Below are 21,711 nucleotides of genomic sequence, written 5' to 3'. Positions count from 1 at the left end.
AAAACTCGATATAGGAACTCAATAAAGGGGTAGGCTTAACCCCAAGGCGACCAGGAGAGGCATGCTATGTCATGTTCACGGTAGGAGATCTCACATTAATGTGGTTGGCATTAAACAGCCTCTGAGATTTCCCCCGTGTGCGTCTCGTCGGGGTCGTTGGGGTTTGGTCGAAGACATTTCGAGTTCGCTGAAATTAGTCCTAGTTGATTAATAACAAGAGCAGATGGTTTTGAGCTCGACCTGTGTTTACCAGTTGCATGTTTTTGTTTGCACTCAGAAATCTGGAGAACACAAAGCTACTATGATACAAAAAATAATGTTTTAAACAAACTGCATAGATTGAGGTAAATTTTACATTGTGATTATCAGTAAACCGCGAAGTGTGACGTATCGGACTACGTGCGTGTTGGGGCATTTGTGGCAGTTTTGGGCGCCAATGTATAATTCAAATCACAAGTGTGCACATGTGGTTTTGCTTCAGCGCTGAAAACGTGAAAGGGGTTATTAAAAATATTGGTCCTTGAGGAAGTGTATACAGCCAATATACTAGGCCTACTGGCGTCACAAAAGTACTAGGCCGCGATGAATTTCCTACGATTTTGAACCAATGATAACGAATATCGGTCAATTCAATGTACACGGGTAAGCGGACAGGGCTCAATTTCATGACTCTGCTTCCGGTAAGCAAAGAATCGGTGCTTAGGAAAGCGGGGAACTCCGCGCTTACATCAAGCATTGTCAAGCATTGTTCGCACAGAAACTCGGCACTTGCACACTTTATAAGCGGAGAATGGTGATTGTAAGAGCAGAATTCGGCGGTAAGCAGAGCCATTCAAAAGGACACTGATGATGGCCACAAATCATTGAATGTGATCTGTGACCGTTGGTTTGTAACAATAACGCAGTTGCCTTGTTTTTTGCTCCCAATGAGATTAGTATAACAGTAATGAGGTTGGAGAAGAAACAAAATGTCCTTATTTTCTGGCGTAAGAATCCGTATCCACGATGTGAACTGCGTGCCACTTGCGCAAACAGGACCCAATTTCATGAGGACTAAAAGACGCTAAACACAGAGTAGTGTTGCTGAACAGCATCAGGTAACCAGCCAAATTACTTTAAGTTTGCATTGTTGTGGCTGGTACCCGACTAAATTTTTGATCAGCAAAGACAATGTCAAGCAACATTTGTTGGATTTTGGGGAAAGGGAGTATTACTATTAGAACAACAATAAGAAGTCCCCACAACTCTGTGTGCAAAAATTGGGTGTGTACGCGGGGAACAAGGTTGGCAAGACAGAGGATGGCTTCCGGATTTATGCTCCTGTAAAGTGTTATGAACAGCTGTTGTCTCACTCCATCCACACAGACGCCCCGACGCGACGATATACTCCGTGCTTCATCGCTGGTAATCTCCTAAAGTAGATCCGTTTTCCTTTCAGTAAATTAGTTTTCTAGAACATGCCGAGTAGCCCAACTATACATCGCTCTAAGTGGGCATTTGTATTGGTTTACACATTCAACACATATCGTCCAATTAAAACGCAAATAACACACGCGGGTTGACTTTATGCACCCTCACGTACGTCGGCATGCATTAAAACAAAAGGAGGTTTTAATTAGAGAGAGCCTTTCGTTCGGACTTTCAATATGATTCTTCCCGCCTCTCTACTCCGTCAAGATTTGTAACTGAGAGTTCATATTTTAAAGGCACTGGACACTACTGGTAATTATACACTACTGGTAATTATTCAAAATTAGGTAGCATAAAATCTTCCTTTGTGAGGAGCAATGTGGAGCTGTTGATAGTATACAACATTGTGACATACAGCTCCCTCTAAAGTAACGTATAGTTTTTAAGAAAGAGGTAATTTCTGTTTTATATAATAACACCTCAGCTGAAGCATTTTATTATGCATCTGAAATTACACAAAGTAATGCAACAAAGGGTGTTTTTCTTTCAATATTCTCTGGCAACTTCCATGAGCAATACCAAAGGTGTCCAGTGCCTTTAAGAACTCTATGTTCGTGAGTTGGATCGAAACTTCCTCATGAAATTGAAATAGGGTTTAATGTCACGGCCATGGAGGTGACTACCGGTAGTTTGGATCTAATATTTAGAATCGGTGGGACTCTCTAGCTCATTAAACACTGTGTTCTCGTACGTGCCAGTATCGTCAAAGTGTCGGAAACGGTGCCGTTTCTGAAGTGAGGATGTTTTTTACAGTGTTTGTAATTAGAAGTTGTTGCGATATGCAAGGACACATTTGATCAGCCACTTTAGATGCGTATGAGCTTTATGCTTTATATTCACCGAGTTTATTACTTTCTTTCCTCCGTATTATAAACCTGGTTGGAGAAGAATTAGCAACTACACTGCAACCCCTTTCTCTCAATATATTTGCCAGCATTTTGTTGGCAATAAACAATCTATTTATGACTCCTCCTTGTGTAAAAAAGAAATGACACCATTTCTGTAACCTGTTTATCAAAAGTACATTAAACTTTTACATCGATTTTCACAATGGCGAGGTGATTCTCTGTAGGGCATTAGGCTTATTCATGTATAGTGTGAGTCGCACCGCCACGATCCCATATACACTTCCCCGAGGGGGTCTGAAGCCAGACCATTGCGGATTCCAGCCGCAATCCCGTACACACCTCCCCGAGGGGGTCCGAAGCCAGACCATTGCGGTATTCAGGGCGAATTTCTTTTTAATATCATCGACTTTCCAAATGGCGCGAAAGAACAGGCGGAGCAAAACAAATACAGCTACCGGGGCTGCTTGCTTCTTAACGGTGTCAAATTCCCCAGACACACATCGGTCAACATGGCTAAGAGGGCTCCCGCGCTTAATGAATTAAAATACTGGCCCTTTATTGGTAAGATCTGGTTTCAGGAAATGCTGTGTCGCGTAATGACCGATTGGGTTCAATTTCATTTTTTTTTTCCTTTCTTTCATGATTGAACAAAATTGTTAATCGTAATATCTCATTTGTGTTTACACGATGATGCCGGCGGTATGATGCAATGTGATCCTTATTACAGTTCAAAGGACATTTTCAGGGCCGAGTAGGATGTAACTAAAGTACGCACAGCTTACTTTACCTTGGCCATCTCCGCATTGACGGGGTTGGTACACTGTGCAATTATTATTTAGCAAAATGTTGGTGGGCTATGTTGTAGCTGAACCGACCTTCTTTAAGAGACCTGCCGTCAATTTCACCAAACTCTTCCTAACTTAGGATTACTCTTCAGACTTTTGGGACATATCCGAAGACGTTAGGACGCATTGAACCCATTCTTAGTTAGGACAAGTCACTTATCCTAACCCGAGGTATGATCAATCCTAGCATTTCTTGAAATCGGATGCGGTTCCTTGAAAGGAGTTTTGTTTGATTGACGTACTACTACCTTGTGAGCAGTTTTCCTTGATACGTATAACGTACAAGACTTGTTCCATGGGGTTGGGTTTGCATTAAAGGCAGTGGACACTATTGGTAATTGTCAAAGACTAGCCTTCACAGTCTGTGTGTCTCAACATATGCATAAAATAACAAACCTGTGAAAATTTGAGCTCAATCGGTCATCGAAGTTGCGAGATAATAATGAAAGAAAAATCGCCCTTGTCACACGAAGTTGTGTGCGTTTAGATGGTTGATTTCAAGACCTCACATTCTCAATTTGAGGTCTCGAAATCAAATTCGTGGAAAATTACTTCTTTCTCGAAAACTATGTCACTTCAGAGGGAGCCGTTTCTCACAATGTTTTATACTATCAACCTCTCCCCATTACTTGTCACAAAGTAAGGTTTTATGCTAATAGTTATTCTGAGTAACTACCAATAGTGTCCAGTGCCTTTAAGAACTCACTTCTAGCAATAGTAGTAGCTGTAGCCCTTTAGCCACAATTCTTGTAAACTTGAAAAAGCGGCCTAATTCACCTGTTATTTACCTGAAACTTGCGAGAAAAGCTTGGCATCGATCACATCTGTTTCTGGTTCGTAAACCCACAAGCGGCCTAATTCACCTGTTATTTACCTGAAACTTGCGAGAAAAGCTTGGCATCGATCACATCTGTTTCTGGTTCGTAAACCCAATTACCCAGTCCTGTCAGTAGTTTGTAAAGGAAACTTTGCTGTTCATTATAACCATAATTACGGAATTCATCAATGTCTCATTATTCATAAAAAAAAAACAATTATGTCAGCCTATGCATTTATTTGTACAACCGTAATAGGGCTATTGTGAATGTTGACTTAGTTCCACGAGTAATCAAGTAAAAGTTAATTTGTACAAACTACATCATTAATTAGGATTAGTAGCTCGTGCGTGCTACCGACCATTCGTTTCTTTTGATGTTCAGCCATACGTTAATGATACCTCCTTCATCAAAGCCATATGCCTACGCATAACGAACATCTAAATACACGTCATCGGACGTAGCTTGAATTCGAATGTGGTCCGAGTTCCTGACGTTAACAGGAAGATTTATAGGTTCCTGCCTTAGACTTATAAAAGTTATCCATTTAATAACGGCTCCTTATTACGAATTAATCCGGATTAGTTCCGGTGACGCGGCAATTCATCCAAAGCAATTTTTTCAGATAAAAATGTTCTGATTGCATGAAAATACAAAAATCAATAAATTAATTAAGAAAAAATTTAAAAAGACCAAATTAATTGTCGTACCACTTAATTGAAAGTGAGGGGGAAATAACATTTAATATTAATGGTACAGTACTTGCTTTCGTTTGCAAATTACCTCCATTTTGGAACGGTAAACGTTTATTGTTGCATGAAAATGCAGCTTAACCACTTTTTATCAAATCAGGTTTATAACAGAATAGGAACTTTAATGGAGGCAGGGGAAACAATACATTTTATTAATGGTACAGGCATTTCTTTCGTTTGCAAACAATTACCTCCATTTTGGAACGGTACAATGTTTCTAAATGCATTAACATACAACTTAACCACAATCCTTCAATCAGGTTTATAACTAAGAACAAATTTAAGTTAATGTATAACTTCATGGCTTGACAGAGATTTACCGTCCTTATTAAAATATTCGTGGTTTTATGGAGCATTAATTTGTAATTTATAAAGTGTTGATATTGATTGTGTATTCTTGTATATTTGGCCAGTGGATGTCAAGTTTCTGTTTGTTAACGTGGACAATAAATAAGTCTTTAATCTAGCTAACTATCTATCTACCTTACTTTTTGTTTTGAATACCAAATTCTATCTTCACTATCAAATTAGTTTGAATTAACAAGGTTGGATTGTTTGCAATTAATTTTAAAGACCTAATGAGCAGAGCTTATAGTTGGTGAACAAAATTATGCTTAGCAGACATGAGCAAGATATATCAGACACAAGTGTTCCAGTGAAATAGTAGCTTGGCTGGTTCTGGTAGCCGTAAATTTGTTATGCTTAGCTACTTTTTGTGCTACAAAATCGGGTCCTGCTTAGCGGCTGGGTTCGACGTTGTAAAGGAAATTGGCATATAGGCCAACGATGTGCAGCAGTGCCTTGATGTTCTCTCGAAATAAATTCGTTGTATATTTTAACAGCATGTTTTTTTTTAGGTTTTTGTTATGCAAGTCGCCTGACACACAAGGCCTGAAGGCCACTTCAAGGTGTGGGCTACAATTATTTTTTCCAGAGGCCGTTGCCACCTACTCCTAGGGCTGAAACAGGGTTAACCCCTTTACAGTCCATACGGATATAGGCTTGGGTATCATCAATTCGAAGCCTGGCCGGTAGAGCAGAAAGCACTACCTCCCCAATTTTATGTAGCAAGTGTCACGTCCGGGATCCGAACCCACACCCTGCTGATCAAACACCAGGCGGCCTGTGATTTCTTTTGTTCATAGCAGCCTATCTGGTTTCTACTTGATATTGACTCAGTCCGCAGGTGGTCGTCGTATTTGAATGATGCAGCAACTTGGTCAGAAACTCATTTGACAGGTTCTGTCTTTCGTATATAGGCCTATCCCACTATTACATTTTCCCACCGTACTCTCTAAATGTAAAACACGACTCTTTACATTTCGAGCTGTCCTTCGTATATGGCTCTTCAAGAAGAGTGGTGGTTATTTCACTTTTTTAGAGGGGTTTCACCCCAGGACAGAGTGAAGAATCACTAAAAAAGATGCAAATCTCGATCTAAAAGAGTGGAAGACCACTCAAAAAAGAGTTGTCCTTCATATGGCTCTTCAAAGAGTGCTTTTTTACTCTTTTACATTAAAGGCAGTTGACACTATTGGTAATTGTCAAAGACCAGTCTTCATAGTTGGTGTATCTCAACATATGCATAAAATAACAAACCTGTGAAAATTTGAGCTCAATCGGTCATCGAACTTGCGAGATAATAATGAAAGAAAAAAACACCCTTGTCATACGAAGTTGTGTCCGTTTAGATGGTTGATTTCGAGACCTCAAGTTCTAAATCTGAGGTCTCGAAATCAAATTCGTGGAAAATTACTTCTTCCTCGAAAACAATGGCACTTCAGAGGGAGCCGTATCTCACAATGTTTTACACCATCAACTTCTCCCCATTACTCGTCATTAAGAAAGATGTTATGCCAATAATTATTTTGAGTAATTACCAATAGTGTCTACTGCCTTTAAGAGAGTATTGTTGAGAGGGTATACGTTTGGTCGAAACAATTATACTTAATAGCTGTTGGTAGTAGGCCTCATCAGCTTACGATAGTATAAAGCATTTTCCTTACCGCAGCAACATTTCTCAGGTTGTGCTATTCTATCAGTGATTATCCTGTCTGCATGAAAATTATTCGCTCAAGATTTTCGGCGACATCTAAAAAGCGAAATTAATTTTTCACATGTCAGTTTTGATGACACATCTAAATTACAGGATTAAAACAATCGAGCGGTTCAAAAATCAAAGGTACACTTTTTAAGATTCTGACCTATATATTCCAGACTTAAGAGCTTTAAGAGTATTATTTACCGTGTCCAATCTGTTCTCCGCAATAACACCCCAGTTCACGATAAACCTTTCTCTTTGACGTAATCCCGATGTAAAACCCCCTGGTAAGATCGCTAATACCAGAGGTGAATAATTAAACCAATGAAGTAAATCTGTACTCTGACTTTTTTCTCTTGCTGTTTATTCCTGGAAAATAACGGCAAGAATGTCGGTCGTTGTGATGACTGGCACGGCTTGGGTCTGGTAGCAACGCGGGAAGCTACTCTAAATTTACCATAAAAGGGTCAACTCGTCATGGGACACCGTGCATGTTGTTTATTTAAAGCAATGTAGGAAAGAGCAAATTAATGTTTCTATAGTTTTTCAATATGACCGACCACGCCTGCAGCTGTGACATTTCGTCGAATTGAGGGTCAAGTTATGCTGAAAACGACGCCAGATCACCAAATTGTGCACGTTCATACCTGTTTATGAGATATTAACTTTGCATCAGGGGATGACGAATATTAATTGCGGGTTTACATCGTTGTGTGTCAGCACATACTCAGCATGCACGTTCACACATTCTCAAAATATGCATCACTTTGGAGACTATATTTTGTTCTTTCCATTATACCTGTAGTTAAGATTTTTCCTTGGACTTTTTACACAAAATGGCTTGTGGAGCACCCCGGTCTTTGGAATTTCCCGACTTTATTTTCCCTTCTTTGTTTTGTCATTGGTCTCCAGAAGTCACCAAATATTATGAGAGCACACCGCTCTTATTTCCATCGCTGCAATCGATTTAAGGTTGCTTTTCCCAAAAATGTTATAATTTTCAGTTTTGACAATCTCATTAGACGAAGATTTGCCCCCAGAAATGTTTCACTTGAGCTGTATGGTCACTTGTGTTACCGGTTTGGAGCTTAATTTTGTATACCACCCAGACGGTTAGATTCGGGTTAGATTGGTAAACGGCGTCAAAGACACCATACTTGCGTCTGTGCAACAAACGTCGATGTTACACTGTTTGAACATTTTTTTTTATGTTGGCATGTGCGATACATGTTTTAATAAACAATTTGTTTTAATTGAATTGAATTGAATTAAGTCAACAAATACAAAATATGCTTTATTTGCGTCTTATTGTTAACCTTTCAAAATTAAAGTGATGTCCAAACATTAATTAGAATGTTACACGGTCAGTAACAATAAGTAGCGTCGTTAAAGGAACACGTTGCCTTGGATCGGTCGAGTTGGTCTTTGAAAAGCGTTTGTAACCGTTTTTTATAAAATGCATATGGGTAGAAAGATGTTGTAAAAGTAGAATACAATGATCCACACAAACATGTCTCGAAATTGCGTGGTTTTCCTTTTACCTTGTCGACTAACACGTCGGTCATTTATTGGGGTCAAAATTTTGACTCCCATAAATGGCCGACCATGTTAGTTCGCACAGTAGAAGGAAAACCACGCAATTTCGAGGCAAACTTGTGTGGATCATTGTATTCTACTTTTAAAACATCTTTCCAACCATATGCATTTTATAAAAAACGGTTACAAACGCTTTTGTTTTGACCAACTCGTCCGATCCAAGGCAACGTGTTCCTTTAATATGATAAGAGAAACAAAGTCACAAACTTGTGTTGGACGGATGCGTCCGGACGCGACGACAAAACAGTATTTTTTTGTCGGAAGAGGGGGGGGGGGCAATAAAGGGGAAACGAGAAGGGGGCTTCCGCCCCTTCTGCTTCCCTCTTAAAACTCTTCATTAATTTTTTTCCCCGCGTTTTTCACCAATTTTGTATAGATTTAGAGAAGTATATAAAAAGGCATCTATAGGCACAATTGGTATAATATACCGTCTAGTTTCATTAGGCTGTAGTGTTCAAATTTACCTAACGAATAAACCACATTGCTAAGCAACGGACGTATAACCAGCTGTTTGCGACTGGTTTCTCCGCGTACATTTTTTCAGCAAATGAAAAATGTTCTTCAAATTTGCTTAATTTTTAATGCAGTTAAGCCGAGATGGAAGATTGAGTTAGGCTTTTTGAGGTAATGGTGGACACTCTTTTCGCGCACTGTTTGGATTGGGTTTTATACACCAGACAAATTTACCCCAACCAAACAGTATGCTCGTTTTCGGTTATATATGGTGGCCCTGAAGGGACATCGCACATCGCAAATATCTTTGCAAATATTTGCGATGTGGCAATTATTTGCAAAGATATTTGCGATGGGCGATGTCCCTTCATGGCCACCATAGTTATAGGTCTAACTGATGGAGACCAAGGTCAAAACAAAAAAGTGAAAATAAAAAGACTCCATCTGGGGAAATCTAAAGCCCGGGTGCTCCAACGGGAAATGTGTGCACAAAGTCTACAGAAACCCGCTAATTGTGGGTGGGATAAATGAAGGAACAAAACAGTGTTCCACAAGGATAACGGTAATGTTAGTTTGATAATGGATATTGGACATTCATTTAATATTTGTATAGCAAATATCGATGTTGCTTTTAAGATATTGGATACTGGACATTTCCATATGTTTGTACAGTGAATGTCTACATTGTACATCGATATTGGATATTGGGCATTCCCGTAGGTTTGTACAGTGAATGTCTTTGTATATCGATATTGGATATTGGACATTCCCATAGGTTTGTACAGTGAATGTCTACATTGTATATCGATATTGGATATTGGACATTCCCATAGGTTTGTACAGTGAAGTATCCACCCAGTATATCGATATTGGATATTGGGCTTACCAATAATTTTGTATATCCAATATCGATGTACAAGGTAGACATCCACTGTACAAACCTATGGGAATGCCCAATATCCATTGTCGAAAAACCGACATCCATCATCTGTACAAACATAAGTCCAATATCCAATATCAAACTAAGTTTACTGTCATTCCACAAGGATGCATTTTGAGAATGTGTGCTTTATTTGAGTGTCCACCCCACTGTACTTCAAATATGCCTCATGGAGTTGATCAAGTATTGTGCACGGACGTCTAGTATTAATTTATAATTATCTTCAAGAGAACAGTTATTTCCAGACGGGTTCGAGTGCAAGGGACTTTTCATTAATTATTGTATCAATATACCATGAATATATAAGTGGAAAGTAAACACATCTTGTTTTTAATCCTTTCAAGTGTTCGAAGGGGAAAATATTAAAGGTAGGCAACAACCCGAAGGCTCAAACTTGGATCAAATAATAGTTACCTTTGTGAAGATTTTGACTATTTTGGTCATCGAAGTTGCAAGAGAATATTTAACGAAAAACACCCATGTTGCACAATTTTTTGTGATTTCATCAAATGCCTAAAAGGGGCTTTAGGTCTGAAGTCTTTCAATATTATTTGAGTGAGAAATTACCTTTCACCAAAAACTACGTATTCAAGAGGGAGCCATTTCTCACATTGTTTTATGCTATCATGAAAGAGCTCTCATAATGCTCGTTACCACGTAAGTGTTTATGCTCAATTTTTTTGAGTGTCTAGGATGATTTCAAAAAGTGTAGGAAATATAAATTACGTTTAACTCGTCCTAACTCGAGGTAAGACAAGTCTTAACTCTTTGTGAAATCCAGCCCAGTGTATTTAATGCTAGTAGGACAGGTTAAAGGTGTGAGTGCGCGATGTGGGTTCACTCATAGCGTTAACTAGAACCGCCGGTAAGTTAGCGTTCCGTTTTCCTCCATCTGTAATACCATTAAACGGGTGCAGTCACAGCTTTGTTTGTGCTTAGAGAAGGGACTTTTCTTCTCTATGGCCCGTCTTACTGTTGACCATTACCTTCTGTCAATTACTTATGACCGGTGTTGTTATAGGATGTCACGACCGTGGCCTGTTAATATTTACTCATCTAATGGAGGAAAGCTTCTGTAGTTTGCTCAACTACTCCTCTTGACTGCAAACATTTTGCAATATAGCACCTCACCTGAAGATGAAATACCAAAGAAGCAATTGCAAAATCAAGTTATAAATGTGAACGGCTTCAATTGGGTCAACTCTTTAAGTGGTTTGGAAAGGAACTCAGGAAATACCATTCCACTTGTTGAGAACATGAGATAATTTGGGAGTTGTTTTTTAGAATAAGCAATCAACAGGTAAATACAAGCAAAAACACTATGCAATAAAAAGCGAAACTTGATTGGTAATCCTGTTTTTATCAATGAAGACATTTCATGCTAAGCAAACCTTTGTGCTGAGCAGCTCTATGAAATTGGGCTCTGGTGTTTAAGATAAGCAGAGTGTGGGTTGGAGAGTCGTGACCCTTGTGTCCTTAAGCACGACACTTAACCAGTATTGACTCGTCCTTCGGATGGGACATAAAGCCGTTGGTCCCGTACGCTGTGTAATGGACGTAAAAGATCCCACAGTTACACTTATCGCTTAGAGAAGGTGCTGCATAATTGGGTCTCAGAATGCATAACTTAAATCACTCATCTTTCTGAGGAAAAGAAGTATATACATAAAAAATAAACGCCTCGATACGTGCGCTATATAAGACTTCTACTTTTTGTGGTGGAACATCATTTGAACTAAATTTGGTACTGAAATATTTTTGTGATGTTTTATTCTTTACTCAGAACCGGTCCAGTGTTGATATGGCGGATCCACCAGTTGCGACTTTTACCACAGACATCATGACTCGTGGCGTCTTATATTGGGCGAATCAGTCGAATTCAATTACCAACTCGTCCGACTCCACTTATTCGTACGACGTTGAAGCTTTCCAACGAGAAAAACACATCTATTTGATCATGGAAATCATCACAATCATCTGCTACAGTTTAACAATGGTGGTCGGGACCCTTGGAAACATCTTAGTTATTTACACCATTTGGAGGTGTCGAAATCTTCACACGGTCATGTATACTCTCCTTGCCAGCTTATCTGTTGCCGATCTTATCATGGTCGCAATTGTGTTACCATGGCTTTTGAAGATAACTATTTATGCTGGATCGTGGAAGTGGGGTGAAGTCCTATGCAGGACCCCTGGATATTTGCAACTGCTTTCCGCCATCAGTTCGGTTTTTCATCTCGCTGCGATCAGCATGGAGAGGTAGGTACATTGTGAGCCAATGATAGATCATTGAGTAAAACTAACTGAACTGAAGTGAAGGTACTGAAACAGTTACTTAGTGCAGCTATCTGTTTTTGTTTTTACTTATAGGCAGTGGACACTATTGGTATTATTGTCAAAGACTAGCATTCACAGTTGGTGTATCTCAACATATGCATAAAATAACAAACCTGTGAAAATTTGAGCTCAATCGGTCATCAGTTGCGAGATAATAATGAAAGAAAAATAACCCTTGTCACACGAAGTTGTGTGCGTTTAGATGGTTGGTTTCGAGACCTCAAGTTCTAAACTTGAGGTCTCGAAATCAAATTCGTGGAAAATTACTTCTTTCTCGAAATCTATGGCACTTCAGAGGGAGCCGCTTTTCACAATGTTTTATACCATCAACCTCTCCCCATTACTCGTCACCAAGAAAGGTCTTATGCCAATAATTGTTTTGAGTAATAACCAATAGTGTCCACTGCCTTTAATATTATTTGACATCTCATTTAGCAAACATGATTGCCTCTTTGTGAAATTGAACTAAATTAAATAAGTAAAATCTCAAGTCGAAAACCAGCATTGCTAAATTGAATGATGGCTTTTAGCCACGAAATAGTGGCGATAAATTATGCTAAATTTAAAACAGTGCTAAAAGGAATTTGAATGCCTCACAATGAAATTGAATGACCGAAATTGAAATTTGAAACATGGAGCGACAAATTAACTTTAATTTGAACTAACGAACATTAAATCGGCTGCTCATTTGCCGAAATGGACCTAAACAGAAAACGTACAGTATCAATGACTTTCATTCTTAAGTCAACACATTCTTTTATAGGCTATGGCCAGATCGCTAAAAAGTCATACACTCAAGAACAAGAATAGTATCAAAAATCAGAAGTGACATAAATTCCTGACCTGGAAGTTCTTTACCCATTTTCAGATGCAAATGTGATTTTTGGTTCCGTAAACCAAGTACGCCTGTCTTTATCTTGGGCCCCCATCCGTTAACCAATTTCATAGCGCTGCTAAAAATGCTAAGCAAATTTTCGGGCTTACTGTAGCAAAACAATTTGCTAAGAAGTAAGCGTATTTCACAAGTTAGCAAGAAAATTAGGCGGCCATCTTGCACGTTCACCATTGCATTGTGACGTCATTCATTTGCGTGCAGTCACCACCGACATGTTTCCCTTTTCGTGTGCTTTAAAAAAAAAGTTTAGCATCGCTCCGAAATGGAAATCGCACAGTACAAAATCGGCCATTTATAAAGCACTGCGCTCCATAAAATTGGGCAGAGTAAGGCCGTGTCCGAAACGACGACTTCGGCTACAGCTACGTCTAGATCAGCGCGTCTACCAGTGTTGAAGAATAGGCAGACGCGGGCGATCTAGCCGTAGCTGTAGCCGAAGTCGCCGTTTCGGACACGGCCTAATGTTTAAACTTCTATATCAAGCGCCCTCTAGTGCTTGCCTGACCCAATAAAATTGAGTAAATTTTTACTCTTTCAGGTGTTATGCGGTAATGTTTCCGTTGAAATCACGTACTAAGCTGACCATAAGAAACGCCTACAAGATCATAGTGACTGTGTGGATAAGTGCAGCGATCGCAAGTGTTCCGCATTTGCTTAGCGTGGTAAGTGAATTTCCCCCTTTTTTTGTTATTGGAGCTCCGGAATTGTTATATTTTGCTGAGCGATATCATGATATGCTTATAGCACCACTTGTGTGGCCAAGGATAGCTGTCCTTGACCACACAAGTGGGGCTATGCTTAATCATAGAGTATGAAAGACTACCAATGTTGAACATTGGCACTGAAGTTAGCCCAGGTTGGACTCCTCCGTTGCAGACGTCCTACCAGGGCTAGCACTGAAGTGAAAGTCACTTGAAGTTATTGTTAATTACTTCAAAAACTTCTTCTTCTTCTTCTTTTTCCTAAACGAGTACGAGCCTCACATGTGAGTAACATCGTACTATAAAGTGCAAAAGTAAAGCATAATTGTTGTTGGCATTAAAACTTACTTGGTATCGAGTAATAGAAAACTGTAATTGATACTCAAAACATAGTGTGAAGTATCTTTTTGAGGGAAGCATTTTACTGGGCATACGAAAACACACAAATGCGTGCAACACGTGTTTTTACTTTAGGCTGCTAAGCCAAAAAATTGCTTTTAAAACATGAAATTTTTGTCTTAATAAAAACAGGATTTACCAACCAAATTTTCACATGATTTTTCAGGATATAAGCAAACAACAGCTGAATACCAGTATCAAGCAATATGCAACAAATGGAAATTTTGTTGCAAGTTCTGTTTTTATCAGGCAAGATATTTCATGCTAAGCAAATTTTTGTGCTTAGCACCTCAATGAAATTGGGCCCAGGTTTTGACATTACCAAACGTGTCCAGTGTCTTAAAAAGGTCCACACAAAATTAATATCAACTTGTTCATTTGTAGCCTAGTATAAACAGATTTTATACAATTTGGTAAACCTGTGTCCAGTGCTTTATTACAAACCATCAATGTTGATAATTGACACTTAACCTGCCTATTATGCCCAACTTGTATGCAATATGTTTTAAAGTGGTTGTGAGAGCACCAGTGTAAAGTTTCGCTCCTTTCTCTGCGACATACGAGGGGCCACTTTCACAGAGAACTAAAATGGATCTTTACTTCAAATCAAACGTAGTTGCTAAAGTAAAGTGTCAGTCACAAACACTATGGTAAAACTGACAACAATTGTCTCATGGTGAATTGTGTTGCTTTGTGTTGCAGTGGACCGTTCCGGCTTTCCACTAAGCTCCACCCACTGCGCACGTGAGCAAGACACGTGTACGAGCACTCCCAATGACATTCTGCACAATTCTGCCGCGCGTGCCAAATATATGCGCACGCATGACCGAGTTTGTCCGACCACAATCATTGCTGTGATTGGTCAAATGGGTGAACGCGCACAGTTTGATTGACAGGCCGGATCGGTTCATTAGCCCAAGGGGTTGATTTCACAAAGAGTTGGGACAAGTCCTACTAAAAAACTTGAGGCTTTGTCCTAAGTTCGAGTAACTCGTCATAACTCGTCAAGTTCAGACTAGTTTCCACTCTTTGTGAAATCCACCCCTGGTCCTTGATATTCTCAACGTAACTTAGAGCACTATATTTGCTTTCAGGGTGTTGTCTCCATCGACATGTGGGGAATAACTATCCAATTATGCAAGAACGTCTGGAACGAAGAGGGGAAGCAAGCTTACTCCCTCTATCTCTTCTTCATAGTGTTCGCCATACCGTTAGTCCAAATCACCGGCTCCTATGCTTTCATCATCCGAACAATATCCACCCGCCGGATACCAAGTGTGGGCGGGACGAATGGTTCAATAGCCTTGAACCAGTCCCGTAAATACAAGACTGGAAGCACCCGCAATGGTAATGGATCAGTCCACGCGCCCAGGACCAGCTCCGTGTATGTTGCTTATAGCACTTCGAAGTTGAACGTTAACTCCACCAGGAATAAAGAGGCAGAAATCAGACAGGTAATTCTCTTCCCCATGCAGAGGTCAAGTTTTTTTTTTTCACTTTCAAAGTCAACTTTTAAAAAGTGCTATATTTTCAAAAGGGATTGAAAGTACAGCAGATTTAATAGTAATAATAATAATAATAACCCATTTTTATATAGCGCTTTTCACACCAGGAGGGCTTCCAAAGCGTTTCACAAATTTTAGCCCCTGGGGCCTCAATTCACTCCTTAAACCATCTCAGCTGCCTGGTGGGGAGTATGCAGCCTGTGCAACATTAATACACATGTATGCACTACTCGGCTAAATCAATCACAAGAACCATCTCTGCCCTCACAGGTACCCATTTACCCCTGGGTGGAGAGAAGCAATTAAAGTTAAGTGTCTTGCTCAGGGACACTAGTGTCACAACCGGGATTCGAACCCACACTCTGCTGAACAGAAGCACCAGAGCTTGAGTTCGGTGCTCTTATCCGCTCGGCCACGACACACTATGTCTAAAGCATTTTCCAAAACTTTTCACTTCGAAATACTGTTGTTATAGAAAAGTTATCACTTATTATCCACCTAAAAAGCGTTACTGACAGAAAGGGGTTTTTCAGATAGTGTATTCCAAATGCAGATTATTCTTCTCGCGTGAACAAAAGTGCTCCAGATTTTCGGCAAAGCTCTAGCAATTTTTGAAATAGAATACTCACAGGTGATAGTTATAGGCGTGTGGTCTACAACTATATGATTAAACCAAACAGTTGGTTTCAATGACCAAACATATATCATCCCTTTTATAGATGCTATGTCAGATTTTTTGCTGATTTGACCCAAACATTTTGATGGGGGTCGAGAAAGTTACAAGCTTTCATTTGAGCCATTGCTCGAAAAAGTCCGCCAATTATTAGTAGCAGTGAAATGAAGTGCTCAAAATTAGTAAAAGTTAAACTTTTTTTTGTTAGAGCGGGTGATACTCTTTGAAATACCATTCACTCAAAAATAATTTTTTTTTTTTAATGTTTGGGGCCAAAAATCTGACATAGCATCTTTAAAGTCACCAGACACTATTGGCAGTTACTCAAAATAAATGTTTGCATAAAAAAATAATTACTTGGTAGTAAGCATCGGAGAGCTTGATTTTATAAGACATTGTGAGAACCGGCTTCTTCTGAAGTAACATAGTTTTTGAGAAAGTTGTAATTTCTCACTCAACATTTAAAGACTTCAGGCATGAAGCCTTTTATTAGACATCTGAAAGCACACATATTTGCAACAAGCGTGTTTTATTATATATTATTCTTTGCAACTTCGTACACCAAAATGAGTAAAACACTTTACAGATTTGTTAGTTTATGCATACTGTGTCGAGTGAGAAAACTGACCTTTGCTAGTTAAGACTAGTATTATCTCAAGCTAGGATAAATAACTCGTCCGAAAGGACCTAAACTTCGTCCACACTTTAAAGGCAGTGGACACTATTGGTAATTACTCGAAATAATTAGTATCATAAAACCTTTCTTGATTACGAGTAATGTGGAGAGGTTGATGGTATTAAACATTGTGTGAAACAGCTCCCTCTGAAGTGACGTAGTTTTCGAGAAAGAAGTAATTTTCCACGAATTTGATTTCGAGACCTCAAGTTTAGAATTTGAGGTCTCGAAATCAACCATCTTAATGCACAGAACTTCGTGTGACAAGGGTTATTTTTCTTCCATTATTATCTCGCAACTTCGATGACCGATTGAGCTCAAATTTTCACAGGTTCGTTATTTTATGCATTTGTTGAGATACATCAACTGTGAAGGCTAGTCTTTGACAACTACCAATAGTGTCCACTGCCTTTAAGTTACTAGTCCTAACTCTTTGTGAATAAAATAAATACACCCAGTGCCTTTAAAGACAACTATTTAAACATGCGTTTAAATTTTGTGTTCTTGCGTCTCTTTTTAGATGACAGCAATGCTTGTAGTGGTCATCATACTCTTCGCAATTTGTTGGGGTCCCAACCTTGGCTTCACCGTCTATAGTCGCTTCTACCTTGACCCCGCAGAGAGGAACATACAGAAGTGGAGGTTAATCTCATCAGCCCTCCAACTTCTGTCGCTGATGAACAGCGCTTGGAATCCTGTCATCTACGCCTTGATGTCAGTCAGCTTCAGAGAGAACTGCAAGTGGGCTTTACAGGTAAATAAGAGTCTAGGTGCTAGACCTGTCGATTTTGAGAGAGAGTGATGGGAAGATGACGTCAACATCAGCTTTGTTTGATGAACTACTTCCAGTCAGCACATTCTCAGTTGAGTTGAAACTTCGCATGGTGTGAAACAATTTGTGGGTCCTTAAGTATTGAGGTGCAATAATGTGACGTGTCGATCAGTATGTTCATGACCCAATTACTCAAAAGACCCTTCCCATGAAATATGTAAATTGCACTAATGTTTTGGTTGGCAAAACGAGGGAACATCGCACTGTTGTACACGGCTAATGGGTGCGTGACGCAGACACGACTGCGCGTCTGCTTAGTGCACAACTCTTTAGCGTTTGCCAACCAACAGGGTCTGTACGCATGCGTGAATGTAATTAGCATATTTCATGGGAAGGGTCCATTTGTTTTGCTAACGTTGGAAATGCCGGTACCAGAAATGTTTGTTGGGGGGGGGGGGGGGGTGGGGGGGCTCTAACTACCAGTTCAGACAGTAGCACACAATTACTGAATGGAGTGACTAGAGACACTAAAGATCAAAAGATCAACAGTTCTGTTGCAGTCGGTCGGAACAATTCTGGAGCATCTTGGGTTCAGAGGTCGATTTTAAAATGAATACATCTCTGTTCACATAACAACAATTTAGCAGGGCTCCCTCGCTTGATTTGAGCATTTATTGCACTTAAAGACACTGGACACTATTGGTAATTGTCCAAGACCAGTCTTCTCACTTGGTGTATATCAACATACGCATGAAATAACAAACCTGTGAAAATTTGAGCTCGATTGGTCATCGAAGTAACTATGAAAGAAAAAACACCCTTGTCACATGAAAATGTCTGCTTTTAGTTGCTTGATTTTGAGACCTCAAATTCTAAACTTGAGGTCTTGAAATCAAATTCGTGGAAAATTACTTCTTTTCCGAAAACTATGTCACTACAGAGAGAGCTGTTTCTCAGAATGTTTTATACTATCAACCTCTCCCCATTACTTGTTACCAAGTGAGGTTTTATGCTGATAACTATTTTGAGTAATTACCAATAGTGTCCACTGCCTTTAAGATGACAGGACAATAATGCTTGGACTGTGTCATTTGTCCTCAAGTAAGTCTCAGTGTTGCAGTCCTTAGTGGACATACAGTTTATATAAACATTATTGTCCTTTCACACGAGTTGAATTTTTGCAACCATGCTTTAGGAACCCTTGCTAAATTGCTGTCGTGAGAAAGAGGCATTTAGAATCCAATTAAACTCAGCTCTAAATCACCATAATCATGTTTTACACTTTGATGTTTCTTATTAAATTTTGCTAATTCTTTCTGTTCAGGTTTGCTGTAAGCCAAGGAGTGTTCGTCGGAGAATGAGCACCATGTCCCGGGCGAACACGGTCAGCCGGCCTGGCATCAGTGCCGTAGGTGGCTCCACTGCGTTTGACAACGTCAGTGAATCTTCTCACTGCGTCGCGGAGAAACTGATAACGACGCACGAACCATCCAGGATGTCACGGTCAGCGAAATCTTTCAGTTTACCAAAATAATCTTTAAAAAATAAATATATTTTATAGACTTCTATGAAAAGGTCTTCACCTGTTTTAAAATGTTTAAACTTTGTTGATTGCATTTCGCTATAATCGTGCAGTATTCAATTAAAGGCAGTGGACACTATTGGTAATTGTCAAAGACTAACCTTCACAGTTGGTGTATCTCAACATATGCATAAAATAACAAACAAGTGAAAATTTGAGCTCAATGGATCATTGAAGTTGCGAGATAATAATGAAAGAAAAATAACCCTTGTCACATGAAGTTGTGTGCGTTTAGATGGTTGATTTCGAGACCTCAAGTTCTAAATCTGAGGTCTCGAAATCAAATTCGTGGAAAATCACTTCTTTCTCAAAAACTATGGCACTTCAGAGGGAGCCGTTTCTCACAATGTTTTATACCGTCAACCTCTCCCCATTACTCGTCAGGTTTTTGGCCAATAATTATTTTGAGTAATTACCAATAGTGTCCACTGCCTTTAAAGCAAGTCTGATAACGTCTTATCAGTTATTTATTTGTTTTATCAAGGATCTTGATGCCGATGAGAACCTTGCTATATTTAATATAGCCTATGAATTTTCGTGTTTCGTAAAATCAAGCACAAGGGGGGGGGTAATCAAAGCGAGTCTTTGGGTGTTGTTTTTTATTAGATGCACAGCATACTGTTTATTATTGTGCCTTGCTCAAGTTATTTAATCAATCGAGTCTGACATCTTATTAAGCAGCTTGTTCAAAAGAATAGCAACAGTTAATGAGTATTCTTATCAATCTTAACTTTTTACAAGATTTGTTATTAATATTATTAGCCTACAGGAAATCATCTCATCGAGAATGCTGACGCGCTATTTTGTTTTCATTGTAAATAATATACTGACGAGGCTGAAAATAAAATAGATCGACCCAGTAAAACGTAAGCTGTATAAAGTACTGTTATAAGTATGGGCTGAGAAGTTATTAATGAAACAATTTGGGGCTGATCCATTCAGTAGAGAGGGTGGGACAAGAAGGGGCATGTAGTTAGTTGCAAGGAGGGGCTAGTGAATAGGGGTTTTCTGGCTGTTGTGCTGAGTATTAGAGACCATCTGCCATCTGGTTATTTTTTAATCAATGTAACTAAACCGAGGGTGGAAGAGAAAAAATGGTCTGTCACCATTTCAGTATATATTGAAAACCAGTGTTATTGTTAAAGACAGCGGACATCATTGGTAATGGTAATTGTCAAAGACAAGTCTTCTCACTTGGTGCATAAAATGCATAAAATAACAAACCTGTTAAAAATTTGAGCTCGATTGGTCGTTGGAGTTGTGAGATACATGAAAGAAAAAAACACCCTGAACACGAAGTTGTGTGCTTTTAGATGCTTGAGGTCTTGAAATCAAATTATTGTAAAACTACTTCTTTCCAGAAAGCTATGTCACTTCAGAGGGAGCCGTTTCTAACCATGTTTTACACTATTAACCTCTCCCCATTACTCATTACCAAGTGAGGTTTTATGCTGACAATTATTTTGAGTAATTACCAATAGTGTCCACTGCACTCGAATCATTGCAACAAAAGCGAGGCTATCAGGGAACATTTTTCATTTTGGGGCAATCTCGTGTAAAGTTGTTCAATCTTGCATCAGTTTTGCCATCCTCACAGCCAGATGCGTAGACTTGCACAGTCCCTCCCAGCAAGTCGATGGTGCCGCTCACTCTAACAAAAACAGCGGCAAAAATAAAGACAAGAGTTGGACCGGACTCCCCTGAGGAATTCCCTTTATTTTTAATTCATCTCTTTGTAATCGAGATATAATTGTTCGCCAGTAAGCAATATTTTTATAATTAGAATATCATTGGTTGCATCAACAGCTCTTCTTTCAGTTCTAAGATGAACAAATATTTGCCTGCTTTAATTTCCAGAGCAGCTTTCCAACTCAACTTGAAAAAAAGTACTGAAGTTTTAGTAATAATATTAAACAATTTAGCTATTATTTAAGTGTCTATTGTCAATTTTAAGTGTTATTGAATAATTTTAATTAATTATAATTAAATTAAGTATATTTTCTTCTACTATAATTATAATTCATGAATTTAAAAAGCGAAACAGCTGCTCCTTTAGAAAATCTTTGATTTGTGCATTGCTTTAAATGTTTTAAAAAGAATAAATCTATATATAAATATATATATATATATACAAACTAACTTCTTTTGCTTGTGTTGATATTTTTTAAATGCAGAATTTGTATTCAAGTTTGACCCCATTTCACAAGTGTATTTGCATTTTATAGCATTGTGTACATCTGTACTTGTCAAATTTTGATTAAAAATTTACATAAGGCCTTGTGTATTTTTCAAATTTTGAAAATGTTCACTAGGCTATGTACTTGTCAAATTTTGCCTGAAATGTTAACAACGCTCTAGCCTTGTATGTCAAATCTTTATTGAGAATGTACACAAGTTTTGCCTGAAAATGT

The 21,711-nt window shown here is 38.9% G+C and overlaps 1 protein-coding gene across 1 annotated transcript in view; it reads left to right on the top strand.

The window, feature by feature from the left end:
- LOC139946094 (galanin receptor 2a-like) overlaps positions 1 to 21,339 on the top strand; it is a 34,444-nt gene extending 13,105 nt beyond the window's left edge. The window contains exons 2-6 of the mRNA XM_071943697.1: positions 11,544 to 12,019; positions 13,531 to 13,654; positions 15,187 to 15,546; positions 17,467 to 17,700; positions 19,043 to 21,339. Coding sequence (XP_071799798.1) covers positions 11,562 to 12,019; positions 13,531 to 13,654; positions 15,187 to 15,546; positions 17,467 to 17,700; positions 19,043 to 19,252 — 1,386 coding nt within the window. The 5' untranslated portion in view covers positions 11,544 to 11,561 and the 3' untranslated portion in view covers positions 19,253 to 21,339. The remainder of the gene's footprint in view (positions 1 to 11,543; positions 12,020 to 13,530; positions 13,655 to 15,186; positions 15,547 to 17,466; positions 17,701 to 19,042) is intronic.
- The last annotated feature ends 372 nt before the right edge of the window (positions 21,340 to 21,711 follow it).

This window comes from Asterias amurensis, chromosome 13 (genome assembly GCF_032118995.1).
Source record: "Asterias amurensis chromosome 13, ASM3211899v1".
Taxonomy (NCBI): domain Eukaryota; kingdom Metazoa; phylum Echinodermata; class Asteroidea; order Forcipulatida; family Asteriidae; genus Asterias; species Asterias amurensis.
This window is presented reverse-complemented; position numbering and strand designations above follow the sequence as displayed.